This window comes from Mesocricetus auratus, unplaced genomic scaffold, assembly GCF_017639785.1.
Source record: "Mesocricetus auratus isolate SY011 unplaced genomic scaffold, BCM_Maur_2.0 Super-Scaffold_100676, whole genome shotgun sequence".
In the NCBI taxonomy this organism is placed as follows: domain Eukaryota; kingdom Metazoa; phylum Chordata; class Mammalia; order Rodentia; family Cricetidae; genus Mesocricetus; species Mesocricetus auratus.
The window spans coordinates 87,193,054-87,217,991 of NW_024429266.1; the positions used below are offsets into that span (position 1 = coordinate 87,193,054).

General features: G+C 49.1%; 2 protein-coding genes across 3 annotated transcripts in view; one reads left to right on the forward strand and one right to left on the reverse strand.

Moving 5' to 3' along the window:
- Positions 1-24: 24 nt before the first annotated feature.
- Abcg8 (ATP binding cassette subfamily G member 8) lies at positions 25-18,695 on the forward strand. 2 transcript variants are annotated; one of them, XM_005077296.4, is made up of 13 exons: positions 25-238; positions 3,875-3,976; positions 5,593-5,749; positions 9,026-9,264; positions 9,618-9,750; positions 9,836-10,105; positions 12,426-12,588; positions 12,668-12,748; positions 13,978-14,177; positions 14,701-14,777; positions 15,430-15,697; positions 16,769-16,896; positions 16,987-18,695. In XM_005077296.4, exons 1-13 carry the CDS (start codon positions 167-169, stop codon positions 17,122-17,124), a joined length of 2,028 nt encoding a protein of 675 aa, XP_005077353.1. In that variant the 5' UTR covers positions 25-166; the 3' UTR covers positions 17,125-18,695. The 2 variants fall into 2 exon arrangements, with proteins under 2 accessions (XP_005077353.1, XP_040594327.1); XM_040738393.1 differs by lacking the exons at positions 3,875-3,976; positions 5,593-5,749 and having other exon boundaries at positions 26-238.
- A 5,697-nt stretch (positions 18,696-24,392) lies between these two features.
- Positions 24,393-24,938, reverse strand: part of Lrpprc (leucine rich pentatricopeptide repeat containing) — a 76,878-nt gene continuing 76,332 nt past the window's right edge. Inside the window, exon 38 of the mRNA XM_005077258.4 lies at positions 24,393-24,625. Within this exon, the coding sequence (XP_005077315.1) occupies positions 24,569-24,625 (57 nt within the window). The 3' untranslated portion in view covers positions 24,393-24,568. The remainder of the gene's footprint in view (positions 24,626-24,938) is intronic.

A 24,938-nucleotide genomic window follows, 5' to 3' on the forward strand; every position in this document is an offset into this window, starting at 1 on the left:
GAACACACAGTGTGTTTGTAGGAGGGCTTGCCAGAGAGGAATGCTGGGAAAAAGGCTGGCACGGAGGAGGAGGGCTCAGGTGGCCCGGCTCTAAGGAACAAAGACAGAGAGAGCATTGGCCTGGCCAGGAGCAGTGAAGGCCCACAGCAGCCACCCAGAGGAACAAATGTCACAGGTCGTGACTGAGAAGACCACAGAGGAGACCCGGCTGTGGAATGGGGCTGTACTTGATGCTTCGGTGAGTAAGTTTGGTCTTGGGGTGGGGGCAGAGTGGAACTGGCCTTTCTTTCCTACCTCATAAATTTTAGTCCTAATTCTCCACCTAGGCCTCGAGTAGAGTGGAGATGAGGCCCTGTCCCCTCAATGTTGTGGGGCTGATGGGAGCAGACTCAGGAGCTAGGAGACCTCTGAGGTCACTTCCCCGATGTTCTCGTGGGTGACTGGAATTGGTGTAGGTTTCCAAATGACATTCCATCACAGAAACTCTCACACTCACAGGAAAGCCAGGGCTTTTCTGATAGAGTGTTGGCCCATGTGGCTGTCAGGCCAAAAACAATCTCAGTGGTAGCCAAGACACAGAAGTGAGAGGATGACAAGTGTCTTTTATGGGGGGAGGGGGGTCCGAACGTCTACGCTTGGAATCTTATGAACTGGGAGAGACATGGAATGAACAGACAGCAGCCAGCTGGCTGGGAAGCAGAGGTCCAAGGCTTCCTTTCCCATCACGCCAGAGAAATGTTTGCCTGATAAACGGCCTCTGAGTGGGGCGGTAGGCGGACTTTGAAGAAGAAAGCAATATTGAAAGACAGGGAAAATTTCCCCACTCTTGACTTCCACGCCCCGCCCACTTTTCTAGAGAGAAAGACAAGAAGGAAACATTCACTTCCGACAGGGAGGCCATAGTCCCCTGCCCTGGCCTGGGATTGACCAACACAGGCACTACTATCTAGCCAAATCTACTGCCACAGCAGCAGCCAAATCTGCTGTCTGAATTCCCCACAAGGCAGACACCAATGAGACAATAACTCCCTCTGTCACCTGGAACGCCGATGCTGCCTTCCTGAGCAGAATATAAAGTCGGTGGCTGCTTTGGAGTCTTTCACCCCTTAGGTTACCACCACAGCTAAAGAGGCAAAGAATGGTCCGAATCCTGTCTCCACGAGTGGTCCTGTCACTTCCAAGTCCCTCCTCTTCCATCCTGTTTTGCAGGTGCCCTGTGGTGGCTTGCCACTGACAACCATGGGGCCTTGAATAAAAACAATGAGTCTGTGGCTCCAAACTTGCAAGCTGTTCAGGCAAGCTAACAGCTGTTCGATGGTTTCCACCTTCTCACCTCTGCTTGTAAAGTTAGAAACCCCGGACTTCTTGAGGAGCCGGCTTCTGGTCCATGCCATCCCCTTTTCTGCCTACCCAGTGGCTCACCCTACAAGGAACTCATCGTACAGGGGCCACATGCTCTTCCCACCCACATTCTAGGCAGGCCACCTACAGACAGTCGCTCCTCTAGCCTCCGAGCATGCCCCTTGAGTGGCACAGCCCTTGCTCAGGAAGGTGGCCCGGGAGGACGAATGAGATTAGGGCTGTCTACGCAGGGACTGCTGGCCTTGAGTATCAGGGTGGCAGGGCTGCTGGTCTACAGGAATGGGGACAGGAAAGCCTGGGTCTCAGCAATGACAGGTGAAATCATGTCTGGAGGTGTCAGTGGAGGGCCAGGCATGTGCCTTGGGCTGGAGACTTACCCTTTTCGTCCCTGCCAGCCTCGGTCCTCCACACATTTCTCCCTTGTGGTGCCCTCTGAGTTACCCCACCTGTCTGTGCTTCTGACTCAGAAATCTAAACAGAAGTTACTGTGAGGAGACATTACACTATAGCCCTGAAGGAGTAGAGCCAGTTCCTACAAATAAAAAGCCGCTTTCATTTTTTTTGGGTGTCACCTGTCACACATTCAAATGATGTTCTGACAGTCATACTGATTAGCGTGTCAGCTGAGTAGATATTTAAGTCTTTGAAAAATACAGAGAATTTGTCAAAACCTCGGGAAGAATCTAACAAATCCTTCCTGGGTGCCAAGGAAAATATTTTAAAATGAAACAGAAGTCATCCATAAGCCAGACACGATTTTTTTCCCGGAAGCTGATTTCTCTCTGTGGCTCCTGGAAAACCAAGCTCTCCATGGTGGCTGGGGTGCGTGGGCCTGAGTGAATCTGAGTAGTGAGCTGGGCACTGCTCAGCTGCACCCTTCTGTCCTCCCTGTCTTCCATTCTGTCCTCCATGTCCGTCTAAACCCTAGGATCTCCATGCCTCTCAAGTCCCAACAGCAGGGTAACTTGGGAGCTCACCACAGACCACCAGACACAATAAGACACAAAGTGTCTAGTGATCCCTTCTGAGCAGTCTCTCCACCCCTGAATTCAATGGAAACTTTGTGTCTGCAGAAGCAACTAAAGAACTAATTCCTATCTGATGTAAATCAACTAAGACCTCTCTAGAAGATAATTGATTTGCAAACAAGAAAAACCTAGGGACTGGGACGTGGTTCTGTCCCTACAGGACTTGGCCTAGCGGGCTTGAGGCCATGGATTTAATTACCCAACACAGAAAAACCAAAGAGCAGCCCCACTATATAGCCCCACTGCAGAGAGCACAATCGTATTACCAGTGCTGAAAGGAGCAGGCGAGGGAATGGTGGGTGGTCAGATATTGAGCATTAAAATGAGATGGGAGAACTGAGTCCTAGTGTTCTGAAGCACAGTGGGGTGACCACAGCTTACACACACACACACACACACACACACACACACACACACACACATACACATATACCCACTTATATATACATCTGTGTGTGTATATGCATACATGTGCACACATAAATATATATATATACACCTGTGTGTATGTGCATATATATACACACACATTTTTTAAAATAAAGTTCAGAGAATGAGGCTGAAGAGGTGGTTCAGACATTAAGAACACTTGCTGTTCTTGCAGAGTTAACAGGATTTGGGTCCCGTCACACACAGAATGGTTCATAAGCACCATAACTCCAGGTCCAGAGAACTCCATGACCTCTTTTGATCTTTGAGGGTACCAGACACATACCTGCCACACACACATGCACAAAGGTAAACACTCACACACGCAAAATTAAATTTTTTTAAAATTTCAGTTTCAAAAACAGATGACCAAAGAGAAGTATTTGATGTTTTCCATCATGAAGTAATGATAAATGGTGGAGGGGATGGAGATGCTGAGCACCCCCACTTGATCATTACCCGTTGAACACATGTATCAAATGATCACACAGACAATTTGAATATACTGCCACCCCAACAATAACAATGACATAGTCATTGTGGTGATGATGGCAATAATGATGGTGACTGTAAGAACTCCCTCTGAAATGTAACCCAAAGGATTATTCAAGGGCTTTGTTCCACAAAATCCCTTACCACTGTAAGGGATACTCAGGGTCAGCTCGCTGTTGTCTGTCTCTTTTTCATGGTGTGTCTATTTGACAGTAGATGACATTAGGCCAGGTATGGGAAGTGAAAGCCAAACATTAGTTTACTGGCTCCCATTGGCATCTGGAGTGGCACTGTGGATTCAGGTGTGCCAGCCTGAGACTGAGGGTCTCTGAGGCTGCAGCTGTCCCCGGGAAAGCCCAGGGCCTCCTGAAAGGTGACACACCCCCATCAATGTTCTCATTTTTCTCAGTCATGACGCACCACATGGATGATCCCAACTCCTGTCGGTGTGGAACCTCGACCCCAGTGCCAGCAGCTGCCCATGACACTCAGGTCCCCTCCTCTGTCTTCTATGTCCTCAGTTACCTCTGAAGGGGGCCCTCACCTGCCATGTCTCCCTGCAGGGCCTCCAGGACAGCTTGTTCTCCCCTGAAAGTGACAACAGCCTGTACTTCACCTACAGTGGTCAGTCTAACACTCTGGAGGTCAGAGATCTCACCTACCAGGTAGGGGCACGTGCCTGAGTTGAGCAGAGAAAAGTGGGCAGGTAACAAAATGTTTGGGGAGACCAAGGGTGAGCCCAACCTGTAGGTTCTCTAACCCCAAGGATGAAGTTCTGTCTCCCCTGGTGCAAGCTCCCACCTTCAGCCAGAGATGTGCAAAGGATGGAGACCCCTGGGAAGATGTTAAGGTTCACTGTGAAGACCTGTGGGAAATGCCTCTGGAACTCATGACTTTAAAATCTGAAATCACTCTAAGCATATATATATATATATATATATCATATACACATAATATGTGTGTATATTAGATATATGTGATATAGCTATGTATATATTATATGTAAATCTTATAGATAGATAGAAGATAGATGATAGATAGAAGATAGATGGTAGATAGATAGATAGGTAGATGTAGACAGGTGGGTGGATGAATGGAGGGATGGACGGATGGACGGACAGACAGACAGACCAACAGATATCAAAGGGGCTGGGGTGATGGCCAACTCAGGAAAGTGCCTGAGGCACATGCGTGAGAGCCTGAGCTCAGATCTCCAGAACACATAGAAGAAAATCTGGCCTGGGAGGCACATTCTGCAGTCCCAGAGCCAGGGGTGTCCATGGATCTCATTCAGTTGTTTCAGCAAGAGAGCAGGCCTCAAAAGTAAGGTAGAGAACAATTAAAGAAGACAGCACCACTCATTTCTGACCCCCACACACGTATGTGCAAGGTGCGTTGGCACCCGCGTGTGCATGTACCTACCTGGAGAAAACACACTGCAAAACACAGTGTTTCCACATAGCCTTTGTGTGGCTTCCCTCAAAGTCAACATCTTGCAAACTACATTGTAGTTACCAAAACTAAGAAATTAACAGTAGCCTCTTAACTAAACAACAGTTTATTGAAATTCCATTGTTTTACATCTATCTATCATCTATCAAATCTATATATCTATCATCTATGTAATCCATCATCTATCTATATCTATCATCTATATCTATCTATATAATCTATTGTCTATTTATCTATCTATGGTCTAGTTTATAAAATGCGTTGTTCTATTGCAGATAAAGTATCCAGAATGATGGGAGGGTCTCAGCAATGCCCTTGTCAGAATTCAATGACTCCGATTCCCCCACTTTCCCAGGGGTAGACTACCTGCTGCCCAAGGGGGATGGTAAAATTCAAAGTCCCAAGCTGGCCTTCTTGTGGGTGTGAGCTAGAGTAAAGGAATGAGCCACTTTGTAACCTTTCTCTGCTCTGCCATGAGCTGTAAACTGTGTCAGCTTGAGCAAATTCTCTAATTGCTTTAAACAGGGTCTGTGAAACAGATGACACTAGTACCCACGCCATATGCTCGCAATGAACAGTAGATGGGAAAAATGATCCGATGTGGTCATTGTAACACCTTGCAGGTGGTAGACACTGTTTTCTGCTATTCCACATTCTTTCTGGTCCCCTTAACTCTATACTTGAACAGGACGGTAGGGTCTCACTGCCATGTTGGGTAGGATCTACGTGCCTTGAGATCTGTTGTGTCTCGGGAGCATGGTGTCTCCTGAGAGATGAGTTACACAAGGCACGGGAGAGCTGAACAGACCCTGCTTCTGTTTCCCCACAGGTGAATGTCGCCTCTCAGGTGCCTTGGTTTGAGCAGTTGGCTCAGTTCAAGATACCTTGGAGGTCTCACAGCAGCAAAGACGCCTGTGATCTGGGCATTCAGAATCTGAGCTTCAAAGTGAGGAGTGGGCAGATGCTGGCCATCATAGGAAGCTCAGGTACCAACGGAGGCCGCCGTGAGCAATGGCTCTTCTCCCCCGGGATGCAGAATAGCCTTTGGTCATGGATCCTGCTTGTAGAACTCTGAGAAAGACAGAGTAAGATAGCAGAGTGGGTGAGAACACAGGGTCTGGGCCAGACAGATCTGGGTTCAAATGTCACCTCCTGCATCCCCTAACTCCTGGATGTTGCTGCTGTTGTGAATCTGAGTGTGACTCTGGTCCACCTGAAGCTGTAGCCACAGTGTCTGCCTCCTGTTAACACTGGACTGAGACAATGTACAGGCAGCTTCAGAACACCATGTCCCTCCACAGCCAGACTCAGGTCATGGCCAGACAATGACTCGGCAGGGCCCCGACGCCACTGACCCCTCCACAGTCCCAGCATAACCTTCAACCATCTGCAAAGAGCCAGATCCTCAGGGTGTCTCAGGCAGCCACTTTCATGAGTCAAATCTGAAATTACAGAACCTCACAGGTGTGAGGGGCTTGGAGAACAGTTTGTTTTCCTTATTATATTCTGCCTTCCTCCCTTCCTGTTTGGAAGCATTTTAGGAAGATTTTCAAATCCCCTGGTCCTCTGTACTTCTAGAGTGTTCTTTGTGTCAATACACATGTACACACACATATGTGTACATTCACACGCACATGAGCGAGCACACTAGCACTCTGTCTTACATGCGCATGTGTGCACGCATGCACACACACACACACACACACACACACACACACACACACACGCTCATTTGACAGATGAGAACAATAAATCCAAAAAAGTTGAGTGAGTCTCCTGAAGATGCAAATTTAGCTAGAGCTACTGTCTTGCACTTAGCTCTTCCCGGGACTCCTTTACACGGCGTTAGAGAGAGTACTTTATACTTTTTAATTAATCATTTCCAGAAGGAAGGATTACTCAACACTTCAAACATCTGTTTCAAACTTTTACACTCTTCTGATAGAGCTGTTTACTGTCTAACCAAAGATCAAATGGGCTACGATATGTAAACGCACTTTGTAACTGAAACAACATGCACACTCATTCAAGCCCTGTCACTCTGGCCCTGACCTTGTGACTCTTACCTAAACAAGAAAAAGCTAGCTTGACTTATCATGTCTGATGACACTTCTTGTTGTAGCTGTTTTTGTGGGGCATCCAGGAGACACGTGGGCCATTACTCAGTCAATGACGATGAATACCGATGAAGGCTTGGTCTATATGTTCCTCTAGCCAGCAGCATCCCTGATTTTTAGTAAGGAAGGTGGAATTCAGAGAGCCGGAGCAGGAATCATGTTGACTAATGTTCAGGTTCAGGCTCAGCTTTGCTTGGCTTCTGATTGTTGAACCTTCTTAGAAGGATTTATTCATTACACTTCCTGTGACTTCAAGTGCTTTCATTAGTACCACACACAAGGAATATGAATATGCATGCCAGCCATAATAATAATTTTTAAATATTCTAAAAAAAATAGCTCCAAGCATTTGCCTGGTTCTGTAGCATCAGCCATACAAAAGGCTTTTCCAGTTCATGAAGTTACTGGGGAGGCAACAGCAGCCACCTTATAAGACTCTTGAGCGCTAGGCTCTTCGTTTGCCCAAATGCACTAGGTGCCTCTGTCTTTTGCCACAGGCTTGCTTAGGACGTGTGACCTTCCTGCCCTCTGACAGGGGATCCCCTGGTACCTGTGAATGCTGGCACAGGCCCCTGCACTCACAGAGGCTAGCAGCAGTGTCTGTGGCTGAACCTGGAACAGGGCTGAGGCCTCTCTCTCTCTGGTTCCTCTTGGGGATATTTTGTTCAACCTAACCTTTCAAGAAGCCTTAATGGGGCACACCCAGCAGGCAGACTACCAGATGCCCCCACTCTGAGCCCCTGAACACTAAGCAAGCGGGTCACATCCAAAGACCCCTGGGCTCTTGGATTTTGCAGGCAGCATGTGACATGTGTCAAGGAGGACTTGTCATATACTGTCTATAGGCGGTTGCCTTGTTTACAAAAGAAAAAGAAGCTATTAATTCCATAAAAGCCTCCATGGTGAGAAAACCCAAACCTTTCCTGGGAGAGCCAGGCAGAATGTCTTCAGCTCGGTGACAGGTGTGTGCTCTCCAACTTAAGGAGTGCTCACATTACAGCTTAAATAGTTATAGGAGAGCCAGTGGTGGTGTCTGTCATGTGCCTTTAATCGCAGCACTTGGGAGACAGAGGCAGGAGGATCTCTGAGTTTGAGCCAGCCTGGTCTACAGAGTGAGTTTCAGGATAACCAGGGCTACACAGCGAGACCCTGTCACCAAACAACCATGGAGTGAAAACCTCATCAAATTCTTTTGGAGACTAGATCTGATGTGATGCTCTCTCCTCCAAATTAATACACTTTAATACGTTGTTCAGAAGTGAATGAAGGGATCATTTTCTTTTTTTTTAAGGCCGAGAAAGAGCAGACACTGATTTTTAAAATGAGAAAAGGCTATAGATTAGATACATGTGGATGTTATGCATTGGGCTATGCTTGAGAATGATGCTCCATCTATTACCTAACTGTTGTTTTTCCTTACATTTCTCAACGTAGGTTGTAGATTTTTGTGGTTCTTGTTGTTGTTTTGGTTTTTTTCCATTTGTATCTTTGTTTGTTTTTTGAGGCAGGGTTTCTCTGTGTAGACCTGATTGTCCTGGAGTTTGCTCTGTAGACCAGGCTGGCCTCCTACTCTTGGGCCTCTACCTCCCCAGTGCTGGAATTAAAGGTGTGCACCACCAAATACCCTGTAGTTTTGAATTCTTCAAAGATAGGCTATGAATGTTACAAATTGGTCATTTGCACAAAGCCACTTTGGAGCCAAACGATGATGAATGATGAGACGTTGCCAAGGTTTTTTGTGTGTGTGTGTGTGTGTGTGTGTGTGTGTGTGTGTTTTTAGCCAAAAAAAATTTGCTACACTTTGCAGTACAATTAGTCTCAGGCTTGCTTGGGAGAAAGCCATTGGTTAGCAGCGGGAGGGGAAATGCAGCAGGGACAGCAACAGGCTTGTAGCAATCGGGACTCCAGCCTTCTTCTATCTGAAACCTCATTGTCAACGTGTCCCCACCCACTCAAGTTGGCCACAGAAGAAAAAAGGTGCACCCCCTTGCGTTGTCCCATGCAATCCAGTAACAGTGTCCATTCCTCTGGGGGCTCTGCTGCTTCCGCAGTGCAGTCCTGGAGTTTGGAGAGTGTGTGGGGAGTGGTAGCTGGCAGGTGAGCCCTGCAGAAACTCTGCCCTCAGGGATGTCTCTGGCTTTGCAGGCTGTGGGAGAGCCTCACTGCTAGACGTGATCACAGGCAGAGACCACGGAGGCAAGATGAAATCAGGACAAATCTGGATCAACGGGCAGCCCAGCACGCCCCAGCTCATGAGGAAGTGTGTGGCGCACGTGCGCCAGCATGACCAGCTGCTCCCCAACCTGACTGTCCGAGAGACCCTGTCTTTCATTGCCCAAATACGCCTGCCCAGGAGCTTCTCTCAAGCCCAGCGAGACAAAAGGGTAACCAGTTGGCTGTTTGGTGATCCCTGGTGTCTAAGAGTGTCCTGCTTTGCCAGAAGACCCAGCCCAGCTGAAATCTAACCAACCCACCTTACACGTCAATGTACTTAGCCCCATGGGTTCCCTTCCCGGACCTTATCAAGTGGGTGATAAGTGTGTGTCTGTTTGTGTAAGGGTTTTCGGATGCATCATGGGGGAGAGGGGCAATTATCCGGCCTCTAGTACCCAGTCTCTGGTTCCCCATCCACAACCTGTGGTCTGCAGGATGGATCTGCAGGGGGGCGGGGCAAAGGATGCTGCAGGGAATCAATGTGTGGCCCCGGAAGCCTGTATGCTAATCCTGTCACCCTCAGGTAGAGGATGTGATTGCGGAGCTGCGGCTGAGGCAGTGTGCCAACACCCGCGTGGGTAATACATACGTGCGTGGGGTGTCTGGGGGCGAGCGCCGGAGAGTGAGCATCGGAGTGCAGCTTCTGTGGAACCCAGGTGAGCACTGGAAGCCTGAGGGAGGGAGGGCGAGACGACTTCCTGCCTGACATCTGACTCAGGACTCACCGTGCCATGTCCTCAGGAATCCTCATTCTGGATGAACCCACTTCCGGCCTTGACAGCTTCACTGCCCACAACCTGGTGAGAACCTTGTCCCGCCTGGCCAAAGGCAACAGGCTGGTGCTCATCTCCCTCCACCAGCCTCGCTCCGACATCTTCAGGCTCTTTGACCTGGTTCTCTTGATGACATCTGGCACCCCTCTCTACCTGGGGGCTGCGCAGCACATGGTGCAGTACTTCACGGAAATTGGCTACCCTTGTCCTCGCTACAGCAACCCCGCTGACTTCTATGGTGAGTAGGCAAGGCCAGGGGTCCTGCAACCTGGGTGCGCGGCCATTTGCCAACACCCCTCCCCCAAGCAAAACAAAAGAAAACGGAACAAACGAACAAAACAACAAACAAACACAAAATACTCCCTGGGAAAAGATGTAGCCGAGCCGCTGTTGTACACGCCTCAGATGAGGGGGAGCCAGGGAGGAGCGGTAGCATGCAAAAGGGAAACTGCTCCGTTTGCCAGGATCAAATCTTCTGACCGGCCGGGCATTGGTGGCGCTCGCCTTTAATCCCAGCACTAGGGAGGCAGAGGCAGGAGGATCTCTGTGAGTTCGAGGCCAGCCTGGTCTACAAGATCGAGTTCCAGGACAGCCTCCAAAGTCACAGAGAAACCCTGTCTCAAAAAACAAAAAACAAAACAAAACAAAACAAAATCTTCTGACAAATTGCCCCTCCGTGCAGGACAGGCTAGGAATGGGTAGAAGTTTGCAGGTGGGTAGGGTGGGGCCATAATCCAGGAAGTCTTGAGTCTTGGATCAGTCTGTACAGTTGTGTCCTTTATGCAGTTTGCAAGAAACATTTTACATATATATATATGTGTGTGTGTGTGTATGTATATATATACTATACAATATATGTATATATACTATACACAATATATTTATACAACACACACATGCACGCACACGCACGCACACACACTCACACATACCCTCTTGGGTTCCACAGAGGCAGGTAGCATAGGAAGGAGGCCCAGGGCAGGACCAGTGAGTCTCTGAATATAGACTGCTTGATTGGTTACTGTCTTACCTTTCTTTGGGGTCCCAGGCACTCATTAGTCCACAAAGCATACCATGAACCACTTCATTCATGGGGAGCAATGGCCTTTTCAGGACACTTGCCTGTAACCCCCCCAAGAGCGCTGAGGAATAGCCTGGGTGGCCAACAAGGGACCAGTTAGTTGTACCAGAGCCCAGGCAAGCAGTACCTATAGCCAGCCATCTAGATGACCTATAACCCCAGGTTCTTCTAAGGATGGCAAAGTGCCCACCTTCGTGGTGTTTCCAAGGACAGTTCTGTCTTTGCATGTTAACTGAGGACCCTTACCCCTGGCCTGCTGTGCCTGAGCATGGCCGTGGAGCCAGCACAACCAAAGCCCCCACAGGTGTTCCTGGCCCTCAGCCTTCACTCTTGGCCATGCTACCCACACGGTCATTCCAGTATCTTCAGCTACCCAGAGGGAAGGTCATTCTCCTGGCTCCCTTCCCTGCTCTGGGAACTCATGAACTCCATAGAGGTCACCTCTCCTTCCCATGTCCTAGTTGCCACCCTGACTTCCTGCCCATGGTCATGCTCTGACCAATGCCCTCAGATAAGGGGGCAGAGGACAGCTGCCAACCTGGACACCAGGGAAGTTTTAAGTGAATCTGGGAGGGTTGCCCAAAGCCTAGTGCCCATGGGAGACTTGAAAAACTTCTCCTGTTATTATTTGGAGGGATGCGGGGTCTTGTTTACTAGGCCTGGGACAGGTGGCTGCCATTAATCTACGATGCAGGAGCTGCTCACATGGAGTCCAGAGTGCCCAGAAAATGTGAAATGTGAGCTGTAGCCTGCACAGAGGGAACCTGTGTGGTTCACAGTGATCCCACTCCCCGCAAATGATCTTTTCTCGTGCTGTGCCATGAAAGCAGAAGAAGGAGAATGGTGAACAGTAGACCCCAACCGTGTACAGTCCTAGAGTCAGTCTTCAGGGGATAGGATGGTCCTAGCTGTGATTGCTAGACCTGGCCCTTTCGGGCATTGGAGGGAGAGGGGTTGCAGGGCGGGACTGCCACCCGCAGGATAGTGTCTTCTCAGATCCCAAAGGTAGCTCCCAGTGACCTGGCTCCCCAACTGGGCGGGCTGCCCTAGACTCCCCCAGGGCAAAGCTTAGCATGGGCAGTGTGAGCACTGTACTTGGCTGGACCACGGCACCCGACCACTTGGAAGGTCAAGTTATGAATTCGCAACAATAGGCAAATGTATATACAACTGGAGTTAGAACTATCATATATCCACAATGAGGCACCTGGCCCCGAGGGCAACTGTCCACTCTAGGGACATCCCTGGGATGAGTCTGGGGGTGGGACCGGGGGCTGGGGCCAGGACCTCCACTACTGGCCACTTCCCGATCTGTAGTCCAACTGAGGCGCCTGCTTATATCGTCAAATCAGGCAGAGTGAGGGAACCAGGCCTCTCTGCCTCTCTTACTCTGACCCTGTGTCAGAGTAGCTTCCCAGAGGGTGGGGAGAGCTTCCGGGGACCAGGTCGCCCATGGCCCTGCATCTTCTGCTTGCAGTGGACTTGACTAGCATTGACAGACGCAGCAAAGAACAGGAAATGGCCACCATGGAAAAGGCTCGGTCACTCGCAGCCTTGTTTCTAGAGAAAGTGCGAGGCTTCGATGACTTTCTGTGGAAAGCAGAGACAAAGGAAGCGGACATGGTTCCCTATGCAGTCAGGTACAGTGGGTCAGTTGCCTGAGCGGGAAGTTCGCTGGGGTGGGGCCCCCTACCCTGATCACACACCGTTTCCCGACAGCCGGACCCTTCCACAGGACACGGACTGCAGGACCGCTGCTAGGATGCCTGGGGTGATGCAACAGTTCACCACCCTGATCCGGTAAGTGTCTTTTTCTGTTGGTCCCTTGCTCCCCCATGCCTCTGAGTGTCAGAGTATGTTATGGGAAGCTTTCCTTGCTTGCCGATTTGGTTTATCACCCGCCAGTCGCCTGGGCTCTGCCACGTTGTAGTCCCCAAATAACACACAAGACGCTGTATTAATTATGAAGCTGTTGGCCTTCCTTGTTTCTTACTGGCTAGCTCTGACTTAAGTAATTACCCCATAATTGTTCATCTAAGTATGTCTCTTACTGGAGAATAGTTCCGGGCTCCTACCCCATGGCGTTACATCTCGAACTCTCCTGTGTTTCTCCTTCCCAGAATCCTCCTGGATTCCTAGCCCCACCTATCTAGATTCCTATTGGCCAGCAGTAATTTATTGACATATACACAGGACTTCCCCAACAAGAGTAAAACATTCCCATCAAAGGGGAATTCAAGGGAGGGAGCAAGCCGTAAAATTGTTGGAAAGCCAGCATCCCTAGGACCAGCCTGGCTCTCCCGTGACACGGGGCATTCCCGATAATCTTACCGTCTAAACAAAAATAAAATCGCATTAGTGGCAGTCATCATGGAAATAGTCATGTAAGAAAGTCAGACCTGGGAGGGGCAGAGTCCCTGCTGTACTACGCTCACTGAAAGCTAGGTGCACCCACCACACCTATCTTTATGGGTGTGGGGGTGTTCTGCACGTGAAGAGGCATGGGAGCAGGTTCATGTATTGTTTAGGAGTCAGCCATTCAAACTATGTCCTGCCTGTCTCAGATTAAAGTATTATAGTTTAGCCTCTCATTTAGTGTAGTCATTTTGGATGGTCTCTTCACTGGGGGGCTTGTACCATTACGAGACACACTTTGGCCAACGTCTTTATGACATACTTTATTTTTCCCTGTAAGTAAACTCGTTACTGATGATAAAAAGTGACCATTCGCTGTGTGGTGGTGGTGCATGTCTGAAATGCCGGTACTGGGGAGGAGATGACCCAAGGCGACTCTCACATTCAAGGCCACCCTGAGCTGTATAACTACAGACCCTGACTCAAAACTGAAACAAGGAGGACACCTCCCAGACAATAATCATATATTCCGTGCCCGTTATTGTCGGTTCTGACTTAGTTTATATATTATAGTCCACATTCGGCATGAGAGGAAATAAGGCTTCTGGCAATGATATGGCATTCCTAAGGCATGTTGTTCCTTTGACACTCCTTTTTCCTTTCTTTCTTTAAAGTCGTCAGATTTCCAACGACTTCCGAGACCTGCCCACCCTGCTCATCCATGGGGCAGAAGCCTGCCTGATGTCTCTCATCATTGGCTTCCTTTACTATGGCCACGATGCCAAGCCACTCTCCTTCACGGACACATCAGCCCTCCTGTTCATGATAGGAGCTCTCATCCCTTTCAATGTCATTCTGGATGTCGTTTCCAAATGTGAGTGCCACCTGCTCTCCTCACCGGACTGTGGGGCAGCTGGATAGAGACATCAGCAGCTACACCGGGAACCTCAGTTTCCCCCTGTGTTTCTCCCAGGACTCTTGGGACAGCGGCTTTGTAGAACTATTTCATCATGCTTGTGTGATAAATGCAGCAACTGTTTCAAAAGTTTACACATTAATATTAGCACGCAATGAAAGCAGATCGTGGTGTCGTAGCTGTTCCCATCCAAACAGGATTCATACTTGGCAGCGACAATACCCGGAGAACCCGTGCAACACCTGGAGTAGGATGTCTGTGATTTACAAAGCATACGAACAAATTCAGAAAGTATAACTACCCCCACACACACACACAGTTCTGGGGGTTGAACCTCTAGCTCTGTTCATGCTGGGCAAGTGTTCTGCCAGGGAATAACACACTAGCTTCATATCACTGCTTTCAGTGGTATATTACAAGAGACGCAACATCAGTAACACTATAGATGACTTTGACTCACTGTCTCCTTCCCCGTCCTTAGGTCATTCGGAGCGGTCGATGCTGTACTACGAGCTGGAAGATGGGCTGTACACTGCTGGTCCATACTTCTTCGCCAAGGTCAGGGCCGAGAGCAAATGCTGCAGGGCGTCATGCAGACGTGGCAGGAAAGGGCTTTGTGGAAACACTGGGCCGTGCACTCACTGTGGCTGCAGATATCGTATTCTCTAGAAGAGTTTCAGAGGCTTGCTAGTCATCAAATGGTCCACAGAAAGGCTGGGGCAGAGAAATAGAAATGATAACTTCTCTAGGCAGAACCAACGGAGAGAAGAGGGGAACACCCAGCGGTACTTTACGTCTCCAGAGTTCCTGAGTAAGACAGACAGGTGTTTTCAGGAAGAGGCTCAGTGACTATATGACTCTCATAAAGCCACACAGCTACCAGGTCTGTGCAGGAAGGGTGGAGAACTGAGTCAGGTCTTGCAGAGTATATACCAGCTGCCTCCACGGAGCCCAGCTCTGAGATGCTCCTGCAGTAGAAGCTGGAGGAGAGGTCAGGTTCATGGGTCTTGTCTGCAGAGTGCTCCCGGGGTCAAGGTCCTCCTCTCCCAGCAGAGTGCTCCCCAGAGTCAGGATCCTCCCCTCCCAGCAAAGGATCCTTCACCGAGAAGGAACTGCCTGCATCCCGGGAGCTGCCGCTGTGTAAGACATCTTCAGACACCAGCAAACACGGGTGTTGGCTCCCTGTGCGAGTGAGGGCTGTGCTTTGCAGGTCCTAGGCGAGCTGCCTGAGCACTGTGCCTACGTCATCATCTATGGGATGCCCATCTACTGGCTGACCAACCTGCGGCCGGTCCCCGAGCTCTTCCTTCTGCACTTCCTGCTGGTGTGGCTGGTGGTCTTCTGCTGCAGGGCCATGGCTCTGGCTGCCTCTGCGTTGCTACCTACCTTCCACATGTCCTCCTTCTTCTGCAACGCTCTCTACAACTCCTTCTACCTCACCGCGGGCTTCATGATAAACCTGGGGAACATGTGGGCAGGTGAGGCCCCCTGCCCCGCTTGCCCAAGCATCTGTAGCCTCCATGGCTGCTTACGTCCTCATCTAGAGGTGAGAGTTCCTCGGTTAGGCGTCTCTCCATGCCTTTGCCAGCTGCACTGCAGGCTGGGGGACAGGGGACATTTCCTCACAGCCCTCGCACATAGCCAGAAGTCACCCTGACTCCCTCCATCAACATCCACCGGGGAGCCAGGCCTGAACCGCCCCCCCCCCCCCCCCCTGCTTGGCTTAATCACATCCCTGACCCTCATCATTGAACCCTGTGCCGCTGCAATGGTCCGGTCTCTCGGTGGTCTTCTCAGTGTTCAGGTAGGCAGAGTGAGCTTTCTGAGGCACGAGTTCCTGTCCCTCTTTATCAAAGCCTCTCAGAGCTGCTGGCTCTCGGCTGTCCCCTGCACCTCCACCCCCAGCCTCCAGCACCTCGACCCTCCCATTGCAGAGCCTATGGGGCCTCTCTTCTACACTCACCATTGCCCGACACTGTCTGCTCAGCCAGCCTTTCTTGACACCCTGGCAGGGCTTGCAGCTTCCTCATCTTCCAGCAGAGTACTCCCCAGGATCAGGGTCCTCCTCTCCCAGCAGAGTGATCCCTGGGGTCAGGGTCCTCCTCTCCCAGCAGAGTGCTCCCCCGGGGTCAGGGTCCTCCTCTCCCAGCAGAGTGCTCCTTGGGGTCAGGGTCCTCCTCTCCTAGCAGAGTGCTCCCTGGGGTCAGGGTCCTCCTCTCCCAGCAGAGTGCTCCCCAGGGTCAGGGTCTGTGGTGCGGGGCTGGCTGAGCATATGCTGCATAATGCAATGACTATCTAGAGTTGGTAGGGGTCAAGGGTGTGATCAAGGCGACTCCTGGGCCTCCTTGGCACAGTGTCCCCAGCCACAGGCATTGTTCCTTTCTTTGCTCCCTTGTTTCTTGTGTCCCTCGATCCTCTGAGGACTCTTCTCCTGGCCCCAGCCAGCATGAGTCCTCTCTCCAGGAGCAGCTGGAGACTTAGGCAGGGCATCGAGACGTGGCAGAAGAGACCGTGTGACTAACCGAGCTTTGCCGTCCATCCGTTTTCAGTACCCGCGTGGATTTCCAACCTGTCTTTCCTCCACTGGTGCTTTGCCGGGCTGATGCAGATTCAATTCAACGGCTACCCTTACACAGTGCAGATCGGCAACCTCACCCTCTCGGTCCCCGGAGACAAGGTGAGTAGTGAAGGCTGGGAATTCTCAATCCAAGTGCTACCGAGGGGGCGGCATCCGTGGGAGCTCACCAAGTGTCGTCCGTGTCGGCAGATGGTCACGACCATGGACCTGAACTCACACCCGCTCTATGCTATCTACCTCATCGTCATCGGCATCAGCTGTGGCTTCCTGTTCCTGTACTATCTGTCCTTGAAGTTCATCAAACAGAAGTCCATTCAAGACTGGTGATGCTCACCCAGGCTTGCTCCCGCTGGCGGGACCCTTCTCCCTGGGCTTGCTGCCTCCTGCGGAGCCCACTGAGGACAAAGATGACACAGATCTCCGCAGCAGCCGCCCCTTGGCGCTGCAGTGGCACAGGTCAGCCACAGGATGGCAGTAGAATAAAGACAGTTGAAAGGGATTTCTGATCACGGGCCTGGGCTTGTGATGGGAGGAAAAAAAAAAAAAACACCAAAAAACAGGGACTTGATGGCACCTGCAATGTTACTCATTTATTTCCGTTGGTTATATCTTTATACAAGCAACCCAGTATGGACTGGGAACCAGCTAGATATAAGTTGAGTAGCCAGACTATGCAGAAATTTCTGGAACCAAGAGATAATGGTGGTTTTACAGCAAAATGTTCAGCTTTATCCGTCCGTCACCATCTTTATCTCTCAGCTTATCACATCCCGTGTGAGAGCACTCCCAATGCTGATGGTGACCTAAAACAGACTAGTGAAATGTCACCTCTTATCTCTGTAGGGAGCCATAGACTAGGGGATTACTGGGCATCTACTCCATGGTAGCTATGGTATAAAGCATGGCGTGTGGCTATTGTCATGTGTCCTCAGAACCCCCCCCCAAGCACCCTGTTTTACTGAGGTCACTAAGGCAAACGCAGATAAAGTCGGCTCAGCTTACACAGCTGCTTTGTGGTGGAATTAAAAAGATCTTCTGGCCTTTGGTAGTGAGAAAGCAAAAGATCAGGCCTGAGATACCAGCCTTGGGGTTCCAGGGGCCTCTAGGAACAGTCTATAGAGGTTGTGTCTGTCCAGCCAGGCCTCAGCCCTACATCCCACTGTCTGGGTCTCAGGATTAGCCTTGAACCGTCTGGAGAACAGGTTGCTTGCATGCCCAGATTATATGCTTTGTGCCATCCGATTCAAAGCATAGAGATGGGAGGGGGTTGTTCCCAGAGGAAGACTAGAGGCTGGCCCTGGAACAGTGAGGAGGGTATTTGGGGCCAAGAGAGATGTCCTTCAGCGGTTCCCCAGATCCTGACTATGTCTGGTGTGGTCCCTGGGCAGATGAACTAGGCAGAATCCCAGGGCTTCCCAGACTCATGGGCTCAGCATCCGTGTGTTCAGACTATCCCAGCGTGAGCAGCAACGATCCTTCCGGCCCCCGCTAGACTCAGGAAGTTCACACAGTCCCGTTGTAACCATTCGGTGCACAGATGCCACTCAAGATCCAGAAAGGGACCCCAGTGTCCCCCTCATCCAGAACGGAGTTGAGGACACTGTCTGATTGCCCCATCTCTGGTTTCTTTTGGTCTGGAAAGCTCCTCAATATGCCTGACTGTAGGGTAGCTTTCAATTTCGGTTATCTGGTGTATTTCACAAGGCTGGACACCTTTGGTCAGAATATCCAAAAATAACATTTGTTTATTTTCCTCCTGTAATATGTCCCATCAAGCAGCATGGTCTCTGCTTGTTGCTTGCGGGTGTCACTTTGATTGCTTGATGGAAACATGTCTGTCGGACTCCTACACATTGACTGTTCCCTCCTTTCATAATGAATAAATCTTTTGAATGTCAGTACCCAGGAACTGCTTATTGCTCATTCATCATCAAGCATTCCATTCACTTACTGAGTTATTGCTATAAATTAAATACTTTTGGGATCCCATTTTAATTTAACAAGCTGTAATCCATTGCTATCATTAATTTTGATGCTCAGATTGTCCTTATTTGGCCAATGGAATGTTCAAGCTGGCTTCTGCATCTTAATTGTGTCCCTGCCTTCTGCTGAGGACTCTGACAAAAACAAAGTATTTGGGGATCATCTTGAATTTCCCTAGCCCAGCTCTGGAGTTAACTGGATGCATCTCTGTAGAAGCTGGACTCATTTTAGTGGGAAATGACAGTGAGAAGCCTTGGTCCGAGTGACGAATCTGTTTTGCTGCTGCACATTACTGCTTCAGGGCTCTCAGTGGGGAGAATGTGTGTGCATGCGTGTGTGTGTGTGTGTGTGTGTGTGTGTGTGTGTGTGTGTGTGTGTGGTCACAGTCATTACTGCATGTAAGTTCATGTGCATACCCTGAAATTGCCATCCAGTGCTAGCTCTTACAGTTCTGTCTTCCTCAGTCTCTGTTTGGGAGACACCTGGTTTTGGTGTCTGTGTTCTTCACCTGCTGAGTCCTGCTGCTCTGTCCTCCCATGTGGACTTTCTGCTCACTATGCACAGAGTTCTCCCCAGCCTGGTCTGTGCTCCCTCCCCAGATCCCGGCTCTGTTTGGGTTAGGTAACCTGCTGTCTTTAGGCCTGGATGAAGAAGCTGAGAAGAGGAAGGTTGGCAGCCACTGAGAGATGTGAGTTAGCCACTCAGGGTGCTGTGGTACCCAGACTTGCTGGTTCTTTGGATCCTGTCCTGAGAGCCGGAGTCCTCCATCCTGTCTGCCCATACATGGGCCCTTGTTGATCCACCCCAATACTCTGACCATTCATGGGTTTGTCTTGTTGAAAGTGTTCTCCAGGGCACACAAAGCCTGGGAAGAGAAAGACCTGGGCCCGACATCCTCCAGTGCATTGCAAAGGGATGGAATTTTCTTATGGATTGCCAATTTTTTGTTAAGGATAAATATTTTAGGCTTTGATCGCCATGTAGCCTGTCACAATCTGTCACTGTGCTATTCCGGTGTGAAAGCTGCCTCAACCTCAGTCGAGTGTGGAGGGTGTGGACGTGTTCCAATAAAACAGCTTACAGAAACACACAGCTGCGGGATTTGGCCTGAGGTTGTAGTTTGCAGACCCTTGATCCGAAGATGAAGGTTTTGAAATTTACATTTTAAGCTCCCCAAATTCAAGTTACGCTATTGATGGGGGATATAACAATTAAACTGAAAATAATCACCTGTGTTGACTCAAACAGCTCTCGTGTTTTGTTTTGTTTTGTTTTTAAACCGCTCTTGTTCTTACAAAGATTACTAAAGACATAATAATCTCTCCCTGGGTCAAGCCAGTCCAGAGGCAGATCTCCTGCTTGTTTTTGTTTTTTCACTCATTCTTAAAACTCTCTTGATTGATCTCAGATTAAATCACTCACACACAGCAGAGATGTTGAAAATTGCATCAGCCCCAAGTGGTTGCAGACCCATGGTCAAGGGTTCTTGCAACACTCGAAATTAGTCATTTAGTACAACACTTAGCCCAGGGCAGGGGACTGGCTTCTTTAGGGCAGACCCCCCAGGAGAGCCGGCTGCAAAGGAAGGAAGCCTTTGGGTATTTTGCTGTTGACATAGATGTATTTGGGTAACATAGCCAGTATGCATGCCTGAAATGTTATTTGCAAATAGTCTGCGCCAATCTCAACTCAGATGTCACTTGCGTTTGGTAAGTTGGCTCTCTATCTAAGAGGGTCCAGGTGAATAGCCGGGGTGAATAGCTTGGTGGCAGAGAGAGTAATTAACAAGTTAGAAGCCTTAGACTGAAAGCCCCAACACTGAAACCTAGAACAAATGAAAATTCACCGTCGTGGTGGAGAGCAATGTTCTGAGTCCAGGTTAGAGAGGGCGGGCTGGTGGAGCTCAGAGGACAGCCCCATGTGTAGGGTTGACAGCTCACAATTAAAACAGTCATGTCAAAGTGGGCTGAGCTTCTTCCCCTGAGCATGCCAGCTGCCCACTGTCTAGGTGACTTGCTTATTGTTTATATGACAGTCTTGTCTGTTTGTAGAGTTTAAGTGTTGTTTCGCCAAACTGAAGGAAAAAAAAAAAAAAGCAGCCCTGCTGCTCCTTGCTGGAAGGGCAAGCCTTTGTCTTACAGGCACTGCTCGGCATGGAATGCTCGCTGTGCAAGCTCCAACTTGAGAGCAGTTGAGGCTGCCACGCCCCGCCCTGCCATAATAGTATGTGAGGTCATCAGTTTATTGGAGATTTCAAATCATGACATGTTGGCCTCACTGACAATGCTTTTTGTGGGCACTTGCATTTTGGAAGATTCCTTGAGTCTCGGCTCCGGCTGAGCCACATGTGGGAACCATGGACACGGGAGGGAAAGGTCCAACACGCTCAAACCAGGAACCTCATAAACAGAATTTGCAAGAGGGAAACACAGCCTCGGATCCATGTGACCCATTCCATGAGACCTACTGTGAACCCACTAGGTAGGTCTGCAAAACACTAGAACACGGGGCCTTGGAAAGAATACAGGTGAAGAATAGTTTTCATTGGTTGTCCAGGGAGGGGTCAGTGAAGAGCTACGGATGGACCTCCGCCCCAGGCACTGGCCAAAGCACCTTGCTGGAGCAGGAAGTCTAAGTCTACTCTGTCTTACCTGGCTCTGATGTTTCTATTCTTTATGCAAAAAAAAAAAAAAAAGTGCCTGCTTTGAATTTGATAATGCAGCCATTTTCTTTATTTGTACTAGGGCTGCATAATGCGGGCTTTGTAAGTTGCTGGCCTGAAAGCAGGATACATTTCTAATGGGAACGCTCCCACGCACGAATGTACAACAGCAAAGCGATAAATTACCGTGATTTTAGACCTCCTGTGGCTATCAGTTCTGCCACGCTCGAGGAAATGTTGCTTTTGCTTAGAAATTCTACAAATATATCTTTTTCAGAAAGGCAAATATTAAATGAAAATTGTGCTGAAAGCCACAAGGAAAAAGCGCATGCGGGATGTACACACTGCAGACTGGAGACATGAATTATACCAGGAGAGTGATTTGCAAGATAAAGCTTACTTGCAACTCGCTGGGACTCATAAACTTGATTATACCAGGAACTGGGTATTGGATTAAATGGAGGAAAACTTTTATTTCACAGTAAGGTGTCCAGAAAGTGGGACCACGGTATTGTTTTTAGTTCACTCTTTTAGTCAGACAGCCTTGTTTTTGTATTCTCATGGGTACGTTTTTTTTTTTTTTTTTTTTTTTTTTGGAGACAGGGCTGGCCTTGAACTCAACACCTACCTGCCCCTGCCTCCCAAATGCTGGGATTAAAGGCATGCATAGCCACGCCCAGAGGTTTTGTTTTGCCTGCATTTAAAGGCACCATTTGCATGCAGTGCCCAAGGAGGCCAGAAGGGGACTCTGGAGGAAGAGTTACACAGGGATGCTAGTGAGCTGGGAATTGAACCCAGGTCCATTGCAAGAGCAAGTGCTCTTAACCACTGAGTCACCTCTCTAGCCCCAAAGGCTTTCTAGAAAGTCCTGGCCCTCTGACTTAATGCTGTGAACCTACACAAATGTATGTTTTCTTACCCTGATAATAAGGCAAGACAGGAGCCTGACATGGAAGGTAAAGTTCAGTGGTAACCACAGAGAAGCCAGGGAACTCACTACATATAATCCAATTCAATGTGAGCCTGCAAGTCTAAGGATACAGACTATGGAAAAAGGGCCAGTGTTCACAACCTGTCCAGGTTATGTTAGATGCATGCAGCCACAGGGGACGTGGGCAGATGGCGCCATGGCAGAGTGGGCACTCCTGGAGAGAACATGGTACCCAAGACCCTGCAGAATGAGTTGCCCCTATCACTGAGCGTCATCACATATCAGAACTACACTTCTCAAGTCTTCTCACTTGTTTGAGACAGTTTTTCTATGCAACCCTGGGTATCTTGCAACCATGTAAAGCAGGCTAGCCTTGAACTCACAGAGAAGCTCCTGCCTCTGCCATCACACCTCGCTCTGTTTCTCAATTCTTGGCAACTCTGTTCCTCAGAGATCTCAGTCACAGTTTCTCCTTAGCACAGGTAAGTGTTAAACTCACTGGTTCTTTACAACAAACCAGAAGACACCTGGCAAGGAAACTCCCTTAGACGGAGGTCACCACACAACTTCAAGACTATAGTCCTCTGTCATCAAATATTGGACAGGATAAAAAACGGCAGCTCACAAATACTAAAGTATACTTTATTCAGAGAAATTCCCACTGGGGCTGGCTTTGGAGTCACTGGAGACAAGTGTGTGAGAGACAGACGCCTGGCAAGCCAGACAGTGGCCTAGCCACACACACACAGGCCGTATGCTGGCAGGGACAAGAACAACCTCCACGGTGTCTTCCGGGCTGGGACTCCAGGCTGGCTGAGCTTCTGGGTCTTGCATCACACTCCCCAAGGGCGAGCTGAAATGAAGCACAGCTCGCCCCAGAGACACACAGACGCACAGCCTCTCTCCACCAAGTTCCTTCCTGTGTTGGTCCTAGACAGCTAACAGCACCAACTGCAAGAGGCACTCGAGTCCTGCCTTATGGCAAGATGGCCTCTTGAAGTAAACAGTGGACACCAAGTTCGAATGAATGAGGAATACAAATTGGGGGTAATTCTCAAAAAAAAACAAAATAAAACAAAACACCCAAAAAACCATTTCTAACTTTGATAATCACTTCATCCCAAAATATAGGAATGTTATGTAATAACTTAAATTTGGTAAATTCTCTCAACTATTTTAAATTTGCTTTAATGACTTACATAGAGATTCTAAGAAATACAACGGACAATGCAGGGACTATTGTCTATTATTAAATCTGATTACAAACTAGTATTGCACTTATTCCTATGAGTCACATGTGTACAGCTTGTAAGTTTACAGTAATGAGCCTGGTGTAAAGTGTAGCTTGTACTTCCTGAAATCAAAGGAAGTCAAGACCAAGATTCCATGTTAGAGCTCCTAGAAACACACATGGGAAGTACTGTGGTGTGACAGAAAGGAGAAGAAGGGAGGGGCTATGGCCTCTGCTGTCATCATCTCCCAGGGAAAGCAATGCTGGATTTGAAGAGCCATTTTAGAAAGGGGAGCAAGAAGGCCGGTGACTGAGTATATGCGCTCATTTGTAACACAGTGGACAGTGTTGTCGCGTCTGCTGCACGGCCTGTGTCCGAGAACGTGCGGAGGGTGTCGGGGATTGACAACACAGAGACTCGTTCAACGATGTAAAGAAAACTTTAAGCAGGCTCCAAAAAGGTTCAAGAAAACTTCCTAAGAAAGGCTCCCACCAGAGAAGCTTCTGCTCTCTCCTCTACCCTGGCTGGTTCTGCTCTGACCCCAGAAACTGATCTGGGCGTGGCAGAAGAGGTGGTTAGTCTTTGGACAAGGTCGAGGTCAGGGTGGTTTCTGCGGGCAGGCCTTTTCCAGGAACTTAATGCCCCCAGGCATTGTATTGTTTTTAGTAAACATGTCTTTAGTAAACATTGTCTCACAGCTGCCTACTCCCAGGCAGAAGGGGAAGTGGGTCTCTGCTCAAGGTCTGGTGTTCCCACACAGTGTATTTACAAAAAACACACAGACAAATTCACTTTCATTGGTTTATTTTTCAAGTACACTTTAGAAATAACATTTACACACAGGCATATGTGCATGCACGTCTGCACGAGCATGATACACACACTAGCACTCACACACTCACGCTCACTCACACACTCACGCTCACTCACACACACTCACACCCACACCCAGTGCTGCTTCTTTCATGAAGGGTTTTCCTTTGCTTCTTTTAGCTGCTTCACATAAAACTCAAAGCTCGCCTGTAAGGGGTCAACAGAAATTACAGACAGTTAGGAGCAAGCACCACAGACTCTGAAACCACCAATCAGTGTATACTGGTGACATCTTGGTCTGTGGCTGATCACCTGCTCTGCGAGCCTGGGCATCCAATCTTCTGGTTTTGTGAAAGGCCAAGTTCAAAACCCTCAAGTTCTGAGCCCAACCCAACACCAGAAGTCCTAGCTCAAACAGAAACAGGAGAGCTGCCTAAGAGAGTCTGGGAAAGGCATAGCCGGCTGAAGGTCTGGAACACACCTACCTTGTATTTACCAAGGCTATCCCACTCCAGCCCAT